This window comes from Microtus pennsylvanicus, chromosome 1 (assembly GCF_037038515.1).
Source record: "Microtus pennsylvanicus isolate mMicPen1 chromosome 1, mMicPen1.hap1, whole genome shotgun sequence".
Lineage (NCBI taxonomy): Eukaryota > Metazoa > Chordata > Mammalia > Rodentia > Cricetidae > Microtus > Microtus pennsylvanicus.
The window spans coordinates 186113671-186125910 of NC_134579.1; the positions used below are offsets into that span (position 1 = coordinate 186113671).

The following is a 12240-nucleotide window of genomic DNA, read 5'->3' on the forward strand; positions in this document are numbered from 1 at the left end:
AACTGGGAATACTTCAAGAGCGTATTCAGTGTTTCTATGTGAACCAAAGAGGCCAATTAATACAAACATCATTGAGAATGACACTTAGGACCATACTGGTGCTTTTTCCAGTATTAACTTTCACTGTTATCTTTGGTCAGAAATAGTCTCAAAGTTTTAAAAAATAAATGAGACTCAAAAGAACCCAATATTAAAAGTGTGAATTATTGTTTTTTTATGACACTGATTATAAAAATGATAGAATGACCTCAGTGACAAAAATCAAGGATGTTTGTTTCATTTGAAAAATAGCTAAACATGTTTAGAGACTGTGATAAAAGTAGTAATTAGAGAGAGAGGATAAAATAAAATAATGTAGAATAAGGAGAACAGTAGAGGATCCAGGAGACATCTTCACTAGTAGAAGGATCATCCAATGAGATTAAACGAGAACTCACACCGATAGAGTTAAGTTCTTATTGCAGAGGCTGAACATTGTGTTGAATTTACTCAGTAACTCAATGTCTCTTTTGCATGTTATCTTCTTTCATGTTCTGAAGAAACATGGAGTCAATGCATGTTTGTAAAATCGTCTTATGACAAACAAATATACCATGCTAGAGAAAATAAAGAAAAAACAGGAAGCCTCTCATAGTCAAATTAATAAATCTAAAAATTTCCACATTTTAGATATTTATACTGTGCTCAGCATACACATGATCACCCAGAGAACTCATTTCTATCTAATGAAAGATTTATGTTGTTCATATCATTGACAAAGGGGCTTTCAGTGAAAGAGTTAATCATGAACCAAAATTCACTTTCTCATTTTTACTCCTTTGGTTTATCATACAAATAAAAACATGTGCTGAAAAAAAAACCCACTACCACCTATATTGTTAATTACCTTAGAATAGCAAATGTACACTTGTGATAGAAGCCAAGGCAGGTTTGCATATTAGATATGCAAGCAGACTACTTTGCAAATTCCTGCACACCACACTAAGAACTTGGCAGTTCATAGAAGATGGTGTTAGTCTAACTGATAAGACCAGTTTTGTCTTCATTTTTCACCATCCATCAACTTTTCTAAACTCCATCAAAACTCAAGTTGTCAGCTTGCTAGGAAAGCAAGAAAGGCAGATGAATCACCTCACTTGGTTACTTAAGACAGTGTGTAGTAGGAGCTGAGGGCTGCATTCCGCCACCCAGCTCCCGCCACCAGCTAGCTTTACCCGAAATAACAACACACAAACTGTATTCTTTTAAACACTGCTTGGCCCATTATATCTAGCCTCTTCTCAGCTAACTCTCGCACCTGGACTAGCCCATTTCTAATAATGTGTGTAGCACCGAGGTGCACTTACCGGGAAGATTCTAGCCTATGTCCATCCTGGGTCAGAGCTTCACTGCATGTGTCTCAGAGAGCAGAGCTATCGAGTCTGAGCTCACTTCCTCTTCCTCCCAGCATTCTGTTCTGTTTACTCCACCCACCTATGTTCTAACCAATAAAATGGGCCAAGGCAGTTTCTTTATTAGCCAATGACCTTCCTCCATCAACAGTGGGGGCTAAAGAGATGGCTCAGTGCTCAAAAGCACTGGCTGCTCCTCCAGAGATCCTGAATTCAGGTCCCAGCAACCCCGTGGTGGTTCACAACCATCTATAACAGGATCTGTTGCCCTCTTCTTGCATGCAGGTGGACATGCAGAGCACTTCTAAATAAAATAAAATAAAATAAATAAAATAAAGTAATAAAATAAAGACGTTGGAATCCTGACAAAAGTTTAAAAACTTGAGAATGACCCCAACCCTGGAAAATATAATTCATCATCTTTATTGTTGCAGGAACCATAGCAGTGTTTGAAACAGAGTTTAAGAGTTATATGTGTAGTTTGAAGGAAGTAACTTCTAAAACTCAACACTCACTTAAACGGAAGCCATATCCAGACACAAGCAAAGCCATTACACTTCCATCTGTCTCCCCTCTCTAACCTTTCACCCACATGTGAGCTCCTCTAATCACCTGGGAAACATTTGTGGTAGAACTAACTATTGTTGCCACCATTCAAGAGTCTCTAGAATTTTAAACACTGCTATCTTATACACAGGAACACAAGAGAAGGAAGGTCAGATGATGCGTGTATCTTCCTGAGGTAGCTATGGAGTCCCACTGGGGTTCAGTAGCGAGAAGGCTGCTCAGATAAGCAACAAGTTTTTCACTTGCAGAGAGAAGTGGTTGTTTATAGCTCATAACCATTGTGCTACTCTAACGAGGAGAAAGCAAAATCTGCATTTTAGTCCAAGATTGGTTTCATAAAGTCTCCCAAGTGTAGATCAAAATGCTCGTGACACCAGCATGGGCATTCATAATTCAATAAAACTTACCTATGCTTGTTATAAAGTTTATCATTAAACCTCCTCAAGCTACTGGAGGTGCCTTTTATTGAGGCAAAACAATTCAGTGTTTCACTTAAAAGTTTATTTGCAGAACATTTTCGTGTTGCAGTTAGTCAGTCATGAAATAGTTTGGGTTTATGGACTGCATATATATTTTAACGCATAATTTCAAATTAATGAAAAGGTGCCAGTGGATTCATTGGGGGATATATTATTTTCTTTCTCACCAATAGGATGGGTGAATTAAGTCACTTGAAGGATTTAGCTAATAAAGTATTATTATAATTTGGAGAGCTCTTTATCCTCTTAAAGATCAGGGTTAGCTCATATCTGCATTGTTTTCTGGTAGGCTTTCCAAAGTTCTTGAAAGGACACCCAGAGTCTCCAGAGGAAGAAAGTAGTAAATTAAAAGCAATTTCACTTGTGACTACAGGAGCCGTTCTAAGAGAGAGTGACCTTGGGTTGCCTGTTTGAATGAATATAAATGTCTAATTAATTGGCCATGTCTGCATGAAACTACTCCTATTTTAAAAACTGGGGTGTAAAAAAAAATCTTTATAATAACTTCTCAACAGGACAGCTGACATCCAATTTACTAAACTCCTTAGGATTTATGTGGATATTTTCCTAATACATAATCTCAGACTTAGAGGGAATAAAAATATAGTAATCAGATGTGGCAACTGAGCCCCTGGAATCTAAGCAGCTCCAAAACAGTGTAGTTATTAGCTTGATGGCCCCTTTCTACAATGTATAATATCATCTTGCCTTGATAAATATATGTATTTTGGTTCATTGAAAACAAGAAAGCAAAAGAAATTCCCTATATGGCAGAAACCCTAGGAGGTTCTTCCTTAAGGCTTGAGTCATTCTGGGAGGCTGTATGTGGCTGTGTGATCATGGACTCTGTTCTCTGCTTCTAGCATTTCTGAAATCTCTATGGAAGTAGCTGAACCAGGACACGTAACTACAGCAAGCCCACCAGCACACTTGATAGAAAGATGTGACTGCCCTCCCAGCTATGCAGGAATGTCCTGTGAGGTAAGCCAGCCATCACCAACTTGCTTAAGCTCAGCTCCCTTCCAGAGCCAAATGGGAGTTCTTCCCAAACCCCCTTTGCACTTGACTTCCATACTCTTAATCTGTGTACTTGATTCTTCACACGCAGCACGTAACACGGGGGCAACATGATAATGAATCTTTACCTTGTAAAGAATCGCAACAGTAGGGAAAAAGCTGATGAAATAAAAATAAAGAGATTTGTAAGCTAGGTCACATTTGGGGGATGAGAGTGTTTCAAAAGGCTGGTCTGTTATAACTCATCTATCGTCTTGGCACCATTTCTGAGCAGTTAGAGGCATTTAAACTTCAGTGATTATAAGATATGGTTATATCTGTTTTGAGAGTGTTTTTATATAGAACAGACAAAATTTCTGCACTAAATAGCAGGCTGTTACATTCAACATAGTCTTCTCAAAGGGACATAAATTTATTCCAACAATGCTATTATCATTCAGTCACTACAATTTTAAAAACATTTTTTGCTAGGATATTCCTTCGAATACTATCTGGTAGTGTAATCAATTTCTACAAATATTAACCTGTAAAAAGAAATAACACAATTTAGGAAAGTTGGGAGAAATAAGGAACTGGGCTGAATTTGAACCTAAACTTTATCATGGTCCAGGGCTTGCATAGGCTTCTAAACCTCTCTAGGTTGGACATGGTAAACACTCAACTCTCTGAGTAACTAATGATATCACATCTGGTCTTCCACATCTGGCCTTCTGTAGAGCCCTAGTTTAATGCCTGTCCTTAAAGAGTTTTCTGGAACTTGCTGCACCCCAAATTCTTTCTCATTAGTCATATTAATTGGTGCAGTTTGCATGGTAACTGGATATCATTGATATCTCTTCCTCCTACAGCTTAAGAATCTTATGAAGATTGGATGAGCTGTGAACCTAACACATGTATCATTGATTTGTAGTCAATGTTACTAATTAAGAGTTGTTGCCATGACACATAAACTAATTATAGGTCCATGTACTGATGATACTTTTAGTACAAATAGTTTAGTCTGATTATTTTGTAAATAATGATCTGGAAGTTTTGTTGAGAATGGCATGCATGACTCCAGGTCAAAGTTAAAATACATCTTGGAGATATTGAATATGGATTGGTGAGATGCCTTTGCAGGCAAAGGCCCTTACTGCCAAGCTTCAAAACCTGACTTTCTTCAATTCCCTGGACTCACATGGTGAAAGGAAAGAGCAGACTTCCTTAGGTTGCCCTCCAAGCTCATGCACACATTGTGTTATGCACATACCAAAGCACATAGACACAAATTAATGAATAAATAAATGAATGTAATTAAAGTATCGAATACATGTTTCTTAAGGATGAAATGGCATGTGCAAAGAACAATAGAAGTTGAATATTGTGATTCCTACCTCACTCCACCACTTCAAACACTTTGGCTGGTTTATTGCTGATCCTAGGGTTTTTGCAGAGAGAATCACCTCAAGGATTAATAGAAAAAAAAATTCATGGAAGAAAATCCCATTGTAAACAAAGTGCTGTTCAACTTAGCCACCACTGTATAGCTCCACACTGTTCAAAGAACAACTTCATAGGGTAACTGAAATGCCTTGAAGTAGCTCCATCCTCTGCTTAAAAGGTGATATGTGATATGCATTGTAATAAGTCAATTTTATATCATAAATAGACAAATAACCCATGTCTTTCTTAAGTATTAGTTTCCCTTGTGCATCTAATTTTTTTTTATTTTTATCAAGCTCTACATTTTTCTCTGTTCACCTCCCTGTCTCTCCCCTCCCCTTCAACCCTCTCCCAAGGTCCCCATGCTCCCAATTTACCCAGGAGATGTTGTCTTTTTCTACTTCCCATGTAGATTTGTGCATCTATTTTTACACACTGCAGACTGTTACATTATCTACACAGGCCTTCCAAACATATATAGTATATGGCTGGAAAATGAGGCAGTGTGCACATTAAAAATGGACAAATCTTTAGTAAGCATGAAAGATGAAAGCATATAGGACAGAGATAACTTTCAATTTTTCTAAAGAGATAGAATTTTGTTTCATTGTGTGACTGCATTGCTGGAAAGCTGTGTGACCTTGGCCAAATCCCTTAACTGTCACAGAGCTCATTTTTATTATATATAGTTACTGTTATGTAGTTACCTGAGCTATAAGGTTGGCATTCTGAATGTTCTAACTCACTCAGGTAATTTTCCTATAGAAAATATTCAGAATTAAAATTGACCTTCAAGTATCTTGAGGAGACAGATGTTATGTCTCAGTTTCTCTCCATATATTTAATATTTGTCCACAAAAAATATGGAAGATCATGGAAATATTTCAGTATAACCTACATACCTTACATACTTCGTGTTCAATGCTTGTATTGGGATTTAGAGGCTTTTAAAAGGAGTAAAACACACTTTAGCATTGATTTTATGACTTGCCATTATCTGAAAACATGAATTAAAACAAATTAAATCAAGGAAAATGAAAGAAACTAAGAAAAACCTAGAATGTGTCCACATAAGCGTGTGTGCCCACAGCTTTGTCTGTGTCCTGTGAGCTCCACTCAGGATCTAATTTACAGACACTGTTCACAGTGAGGATTTAGTGGGGAGATTATGGAGATAAAAGCTGATCTCTCGTAATAAGATACCTGACATGTTCTCCACATCCCATTGCCTCTAATCCATTATACATCTTATTTATAATTCATTTTGATTCTAAAGTGTAATTACCCAGGCATAAAATCTAATCGTCAAAGCAAGAGCTAAGCACAGTTTTGAAATAATCCACCCCATTCCAGTAACATATGCTTTGGGTTATGAATACACAAAATGGTTCCTTTACAACATCTTCACCAACTGTGTGGAATTTGATAGATATTTACATTGGTAAGCTATTCATTTCTATTTTTAGACAAAAGGAGATTGCATGATGGCAGAGTCAAGTATTAGCTTTTAAAGCACAGCTGGTTACGAAGATACTACACTTTTGCCTTATACCTGGAGTGGCAGGACACTATAGTTCTGTTCATCACAATTTCCAGTCCTTAAAATACCTAATTATTATGATTTATGATCGACAGTGGGAACTAGATTTCTTTTAGAAGTCAAATGAAAACACACTCTGCTGCATTATACCTGTTTACAGAACCACTCTGCTTAGCCTGCTTTCCACAGTAGCTTAGGGAGAAGATTATGGCCTAAACTTAAATTCAGTTTATGTTACATGCAGGCACCATTTTCTATGATATTTCAACATTGGCTTTATGACACTCTGCATTGACATCATAGAGATCAGTAGTTTAAATATGATGTCTAGTTGATATGTTGATAGTTCCAGTCTCTTAATCCCTCATGGCAGGCCTTATTTTAGTAAGGCTTCTGGATCACAGATGAATGATCTTATGCTGGGATTTGGTAAATCAGGACCTGTCAGTTTGGGCAATGGAAATTTTAAATCCCCAATGTATACTATTAGAAAGTCATAAAATTCAAAATTCATAACGTAGAAAAAGACTTGTTCCCTTCCACATGTGTACTTCCTTTGAGGGGTCCTCTGTCAAGTTGGTAGCATAGCCTGTGGGAGAGAGACCCAAAGACTGTGTACATGCAGGCTTGTCCTCCTTAATGGTGGAAACACATGTGAGAACTGTTTCCCTAGGGAATTCCAACCCTATGTAAGCATCATGGCATGACTGTACACACAGCAAAATGACTGTTCTTTTCCTATACAAAGTAACCTGGGAGGCCACTATTGTGTGGGTGGTATATAGTTGATTGAAGCATTGTTTTGTGGCACACGGTTATCCCTCCAAACATTAAGGGATGTGTTATGGATAGATGGTCTGTGTTGCCTATTTTTTCCCCCTGAGAAACTTAGAACAATCATGACTGGCCTTTATTTTTAGTTTATTCTTAGCAACAAAATATAAATTTATCTAGGACATGGCACTTATGTTAATTTTATGGAAAGCATTAAATTGTGGATTAAATGATCCTTGTAACGTCCCTCTACAAAAAAGAAAACTGGATTTGTCGCATACTTACTCTATCTGCATAATCAATCTCAAACACATTTAACAGCCTACCTATACCAACACCACAGTATTATTTATGATCTCCATGATCCCAGTGGGGAAACTAAGGCCCTGGCAGGGAAAGGAACCATTAACAGCTATGCAGTAGCCAAGCTGTCATTTGAACCGAAATAAACTTGTTTCCAAAAATGTAAATTAACTTATATTCCAATATTATGATATAAAAGATCAATGCGTTTCAGGACAGGAAACTGAGACCAGTAGTACTCAAAGTACTGTGTGCAATAGAATGTAATATGGGTCAGAATAAAAATTCAAGCTTGTTGGCCTGTGTGCAAAGGCCATTCAGAGATCTGCTGTAGAGTGTCTTCTCTGGCACCTGCAGGGATCTACTTCCCTTGTCTTCCAGGAGAGAGGAATATACTGAGCAGCCCCGAGAAGACATGCTGGCTCGCTGCTCTTCTTTCGCTCTATTAGCTCTACTGCCTGACATTTTTCTACAAATCTGATTCCAATATTTTGGAGAAATGCCATATTATGAAAGGAAAGATAAAAAGAGAACAGAAGAAAACTGAGTTTTGCCTAATTTAAAGACATGGGAAGAGATTCTTGGAAGAATTTTAACTGTAAGAGGGAGAAAATCTAACAAAATGAAGTTTGAGGAAGTTTGTTGCTTTACTTAACTCCTTCAGTTTCTAAAAGAACTTTTAAAGAAAATTTTAAAATAGTTCTTTTTCTGTCCTAATTGAAGCTTTCTAATGCTATTGAATTTTGTTTTTTTTTTCAGTGAGGGCAGAAACATTAATATTTTAAAAACACCTTCATATTTTTTTGTTTCTTATTTGTTTTTCTAAAGGAAAGAATGGATACAAAAGGATTCAGGAAGAGAGGGAGGGGGACTTGATTGGGGGAGGGGGAGAGAAATGGGAGGCAGTGGCAGGGAGGAGACAGAAATCTTTAATAAATAAATAAATAAAAATTAAAATTAAAAAAATAAATATAACGTGTTCTTTTAAACATTCTTTGATGTTCCAATTCTTACAATGAAAAATAGTCTTTTTTTTCCTTTGTCAAGTAGTACAGCCCATCAGAATACAATATTAAACTGTTAAGAAGAAACTTTAGATTTCAACTAAACAACTGCTGATTTGTGGAATGAGTAAGCCACATCACAAAGACAATAACTGTCCCATACCCTTCACAGAGACTAACTTTGAAACCACAGCTCCCATATTTATTGGGCCCCAGTCCCAAAAAACTCACATAGCCTTTTCAGACACACTTTGAAAAGACAGAATGAAGAGTGTGCTTATGACCCTTGGCCATGACCATTACTTACACCTTCCCCAAAAGTTTTAATCCATCTATCCTTCTCTTTACCAACTCAATTATAATTTCCAGGGGTGGAATCAAGTATCAGAATCTTTTAAAATTCTCCAGAGATCTGAAAACAAAAGGAAAGGCCTAGAACATTTTTCAGAGAACTCAGTGTGAACTTGGGCTGTGACACTGCTGGCTACTTGCTGCCAGCTCAAAAAGAGTCACAATAAGAAACAATATCTGGTGGACTACAGTACAAACCATCCCAGGATTATCAATACATTTCTGCCTGGGACACTGAACTTAATTTCCTCAATCAATGAAGTATAAATTTATTTACTTTGTTCTTCGAAGTCATGTTTGTTTGTTTGTGGGGATCTAAAATAGATCTTAGAAATTCCTCCCAATTTTCATAGTTTTCATGCTATGCACAGTATACAAACACACAGGCAAACCCTGAGCAAATAAACCAACAAAATAACAATATTTAGAAAGATATTTAAACGTGAGATCCATGTCAATAAAATGCAAACTTATTCAAGTCAGTATAGTAACAATTTGTAGCAGTCTATACTGTGCACCGTTTTGAGGTAGGAAGGAGAGGTGCATGTGTGTGCTTGCAGTGTGTGTAGACTTCTTTGTGCATGTTCTCACATGTGTCAGTGCATATGAGCGTCGAGGGAGATGCACTTAGATTGCACAGTTAAAACGGGGGTTCTTACTAACTCAAAGCTCACAGCTTGGGTTAATTAGCGGCTGCCACACCCTCCATGTTCACATGAGTTCAACTGATCCACATTCCTGTTCTCATACATAGGTGATTAGTACTTTGTCCAATAAGACACCTATCTAGTCCCTGGGTCACCATCTCAGTCTCCTGTACACTACCTCCCAGCCCCTGTGTGCCATTTCCCCATCCCCTCATGTGACACCTCCATAGTTCCTGTGTGCCATGTCTCACCCATGTGCCATTTCCACAGCTCCTGTGCATCATCTTCCTCTTTTAAACACACCGACAATTGTTCCTTGAGTTATGCTTCGGTGAATTCTTCCGCAGAAATTTCTATACTTTTTCTGTAACAATGATGAAAATTAGCCTCAATTATCAATAACATGATTACATGCTTTATATATATATATATATATATATATTTGTATACTCCATGAGATCGAAGATGGGCAAAGTTTGTGTTTTGGTTTTTATTTGTTTGTTTGCGTGTTGACTACTAGATTCAGTCTTCCTTTAGTTTGCTCAAATTTGAAGACATTAAATCTTATCAGAATTTGTTATAGGCTAATAAAAGCCAAGAGACTTTTAATTAAGTGCTTAATTGAGGTACACAGTCAACAAATCAAAACAAACACCAACAGAGTACTGAGTATTGATTTTTTTTTCTTATTCTGTGGGATTTCTGTATATTTTATCCTGGGCTGTTTAGGCCAGATCAAAAGCATGTACAAGCATTAGGAAGTTCTTGGTAAAACATGTTCACCCTACTTAGCCAGCTGTCATTCTCTCACCAACAAGAGCAGGGTTTTTAAGGGAAGAAAGAAAATTCTACTTAACCAAGGTGGTAAAACGGCCTCTTTGCAATCCTCAGTGGCATCTGAGAACTGCTGCCTACCCCTTAATCAAAAATCAAACACTGTCTGATGAGTGAGACTATTGAGCCTGGAATACAAGGCACTCTCATCTCACACTGATGCCCTTTTTGCAGAAATCCGGTGATGTTTTTGAAATATTTGTATAACAAAACCTTTATGAAGATGAAACTCTTGAATTTGCATATGTCAACTTTGCCAGCATTTTTCTGTGTGTTTTTGGGTTTTTATTGCAAAATGAGAAAATACAAATCAGGAGAAGATAAATTTTATGAATGACCTAATGGTCTCAAGATACATAGATATTTTGTTATTTTTAATTTATTCTTTTGTAATTTTTAAACCATATTGATATAAACAATGTGCCTAGGAAATTTTTATTATTTTGCTTTGTTGAGTTTCATTGGACATTTGCCAATTATCCATCAAGCACAGAGAAGTATGCTTTTGGCTGTTGAGGACACTGGAGTTGTCTTGTTAGTTCATATGACAAAGTTAGTTAAAAATAAACCTCGTCATAAAAAGACACTTTCATGCCTTCTCAGGCTAAAGGCATAAGATGCAAATGAAAGTTTTTCCTCTGCTAAAATCTGGCTACTTAGGGTTTGCCTGCATCTGAGAACAGAAGGACCTAGCAGCATTATGTAAGTGGTGCTCTTCAAATTCACATACAGACACGGAGGGCTGTGGATCAAGGTCATCCTTAAAATCACTGGAGACCTTCAGTATGGATGAAGCAACAGTGCTACTGTGGCTTTCCTAATTGCTTTCCTTTTCTTCTAGACGTGTGCACCAGGATTTTACCGGTTGCGTTCTGAGCCAGGTAGCCGGACTCCTGGACCAACTCTAGGAACCTGTGTTCCCTGTCAGTGTAATGGACACAGCAGCCACTGTGATCCTGAGACCTCAGTATGCCAGGTAGGCACCTGCAGCTTCATGGACAAGACCTGTGCCCTCACTCCTCTTTCCAAATTCGCAGGTCCTCCCCTCAGCGGCCATTTCATCTGCAGGAAGTGTGACTGTGTGCTTGAACTAGAACACGCCAGGGGGATGTGTGCTTACCATGTTTGTCATTTTAAGATGTAATAAAAAAATTATGATAGAGAAAGCTCAGTTCTTTTCAAAAGATGAGAATAATAGCAGCTTAGGACACAAGAGAATGCATGTGTAAAAAAATTAGGTCTCGAATTATTTCATAATTATAAGCAAGAGTAGTTTTGTTATGGAATCTGGAAACAATACCAAATTTTTACAAAATTTGGATAGTGGAGAGCTTGTGGTATATATGAGGTCTTGACTTCGATATGCAGTGTTTCAAAGAAAAGAGAAAGGAGTAGAAGGACTGAGGAACAGAGGGAGGGAGGGAAGAAGGGAAGGAGGGAGGGAGGGAGGGAGGGAGGGAGAGAGGGAAGGAGAGAGAGAGAGAAAGGAAGCTAGGTGGGGGGTCGAAAAGAAAGGAAGCATTACAAAAAGTAAGTTTGCCCAAATTCAACCTAAGACAGAATGTTAATATCGTAAATATTTCCCACTAATTTTGTCTGTTTAAAAACAAAATATTCAGTACTATTAGAGTTTTATATTCTGCTTTTCACATGTGCCTATCACAAACATCTTTAAATACATTGATGGTATATGCGGTATTTATCTATTGCTCACTTAATTGAGGCTTTTCTCAGCCTTGCATCATCCTAAGGATGCCCAGAACCTAGAACCACCCTTTACTTTTGAGCCATCAGGAGTCCTCTGCCATTTGCACTTGGGATTTCAAGTTCCCCTATCATTGCTGATTCCCTAACGTTGAATCACTTCATAGCTCTGAACTCTATTTATCCCTTCTTTTTCTTCTAGTCTGC

At 37.5% G+C, this 12240-nt stretch overlaps 1 protein-coding gene across 3 annotated transcripts in view; it reads left to right on the forward strand.

Moving 5' to 3' along the window:
- The window catches only part of Lama2 (laminin subunit alpha 2), a 579970-nt gene that overhangs the window by 398918 nt on the left and 168812 nt on the right, over positions 1-12240 (forward strand). For all 3 annotated transcript variants that reach the window (XM_075946853.1, XM_075946864.1, XM_075946871.1), the window contains 2 exons: positions 3301-3418; positions 11171-11305. In XM_075946853.1, the coding sequence (XP_075802968.1) occupies positions 3301-3418; positions 11171-11305 (253 nt within the window). The remainder of the gene's footprint in view (positions 1-3300; positions 3419-11170; positions 11306-12240) is intronic.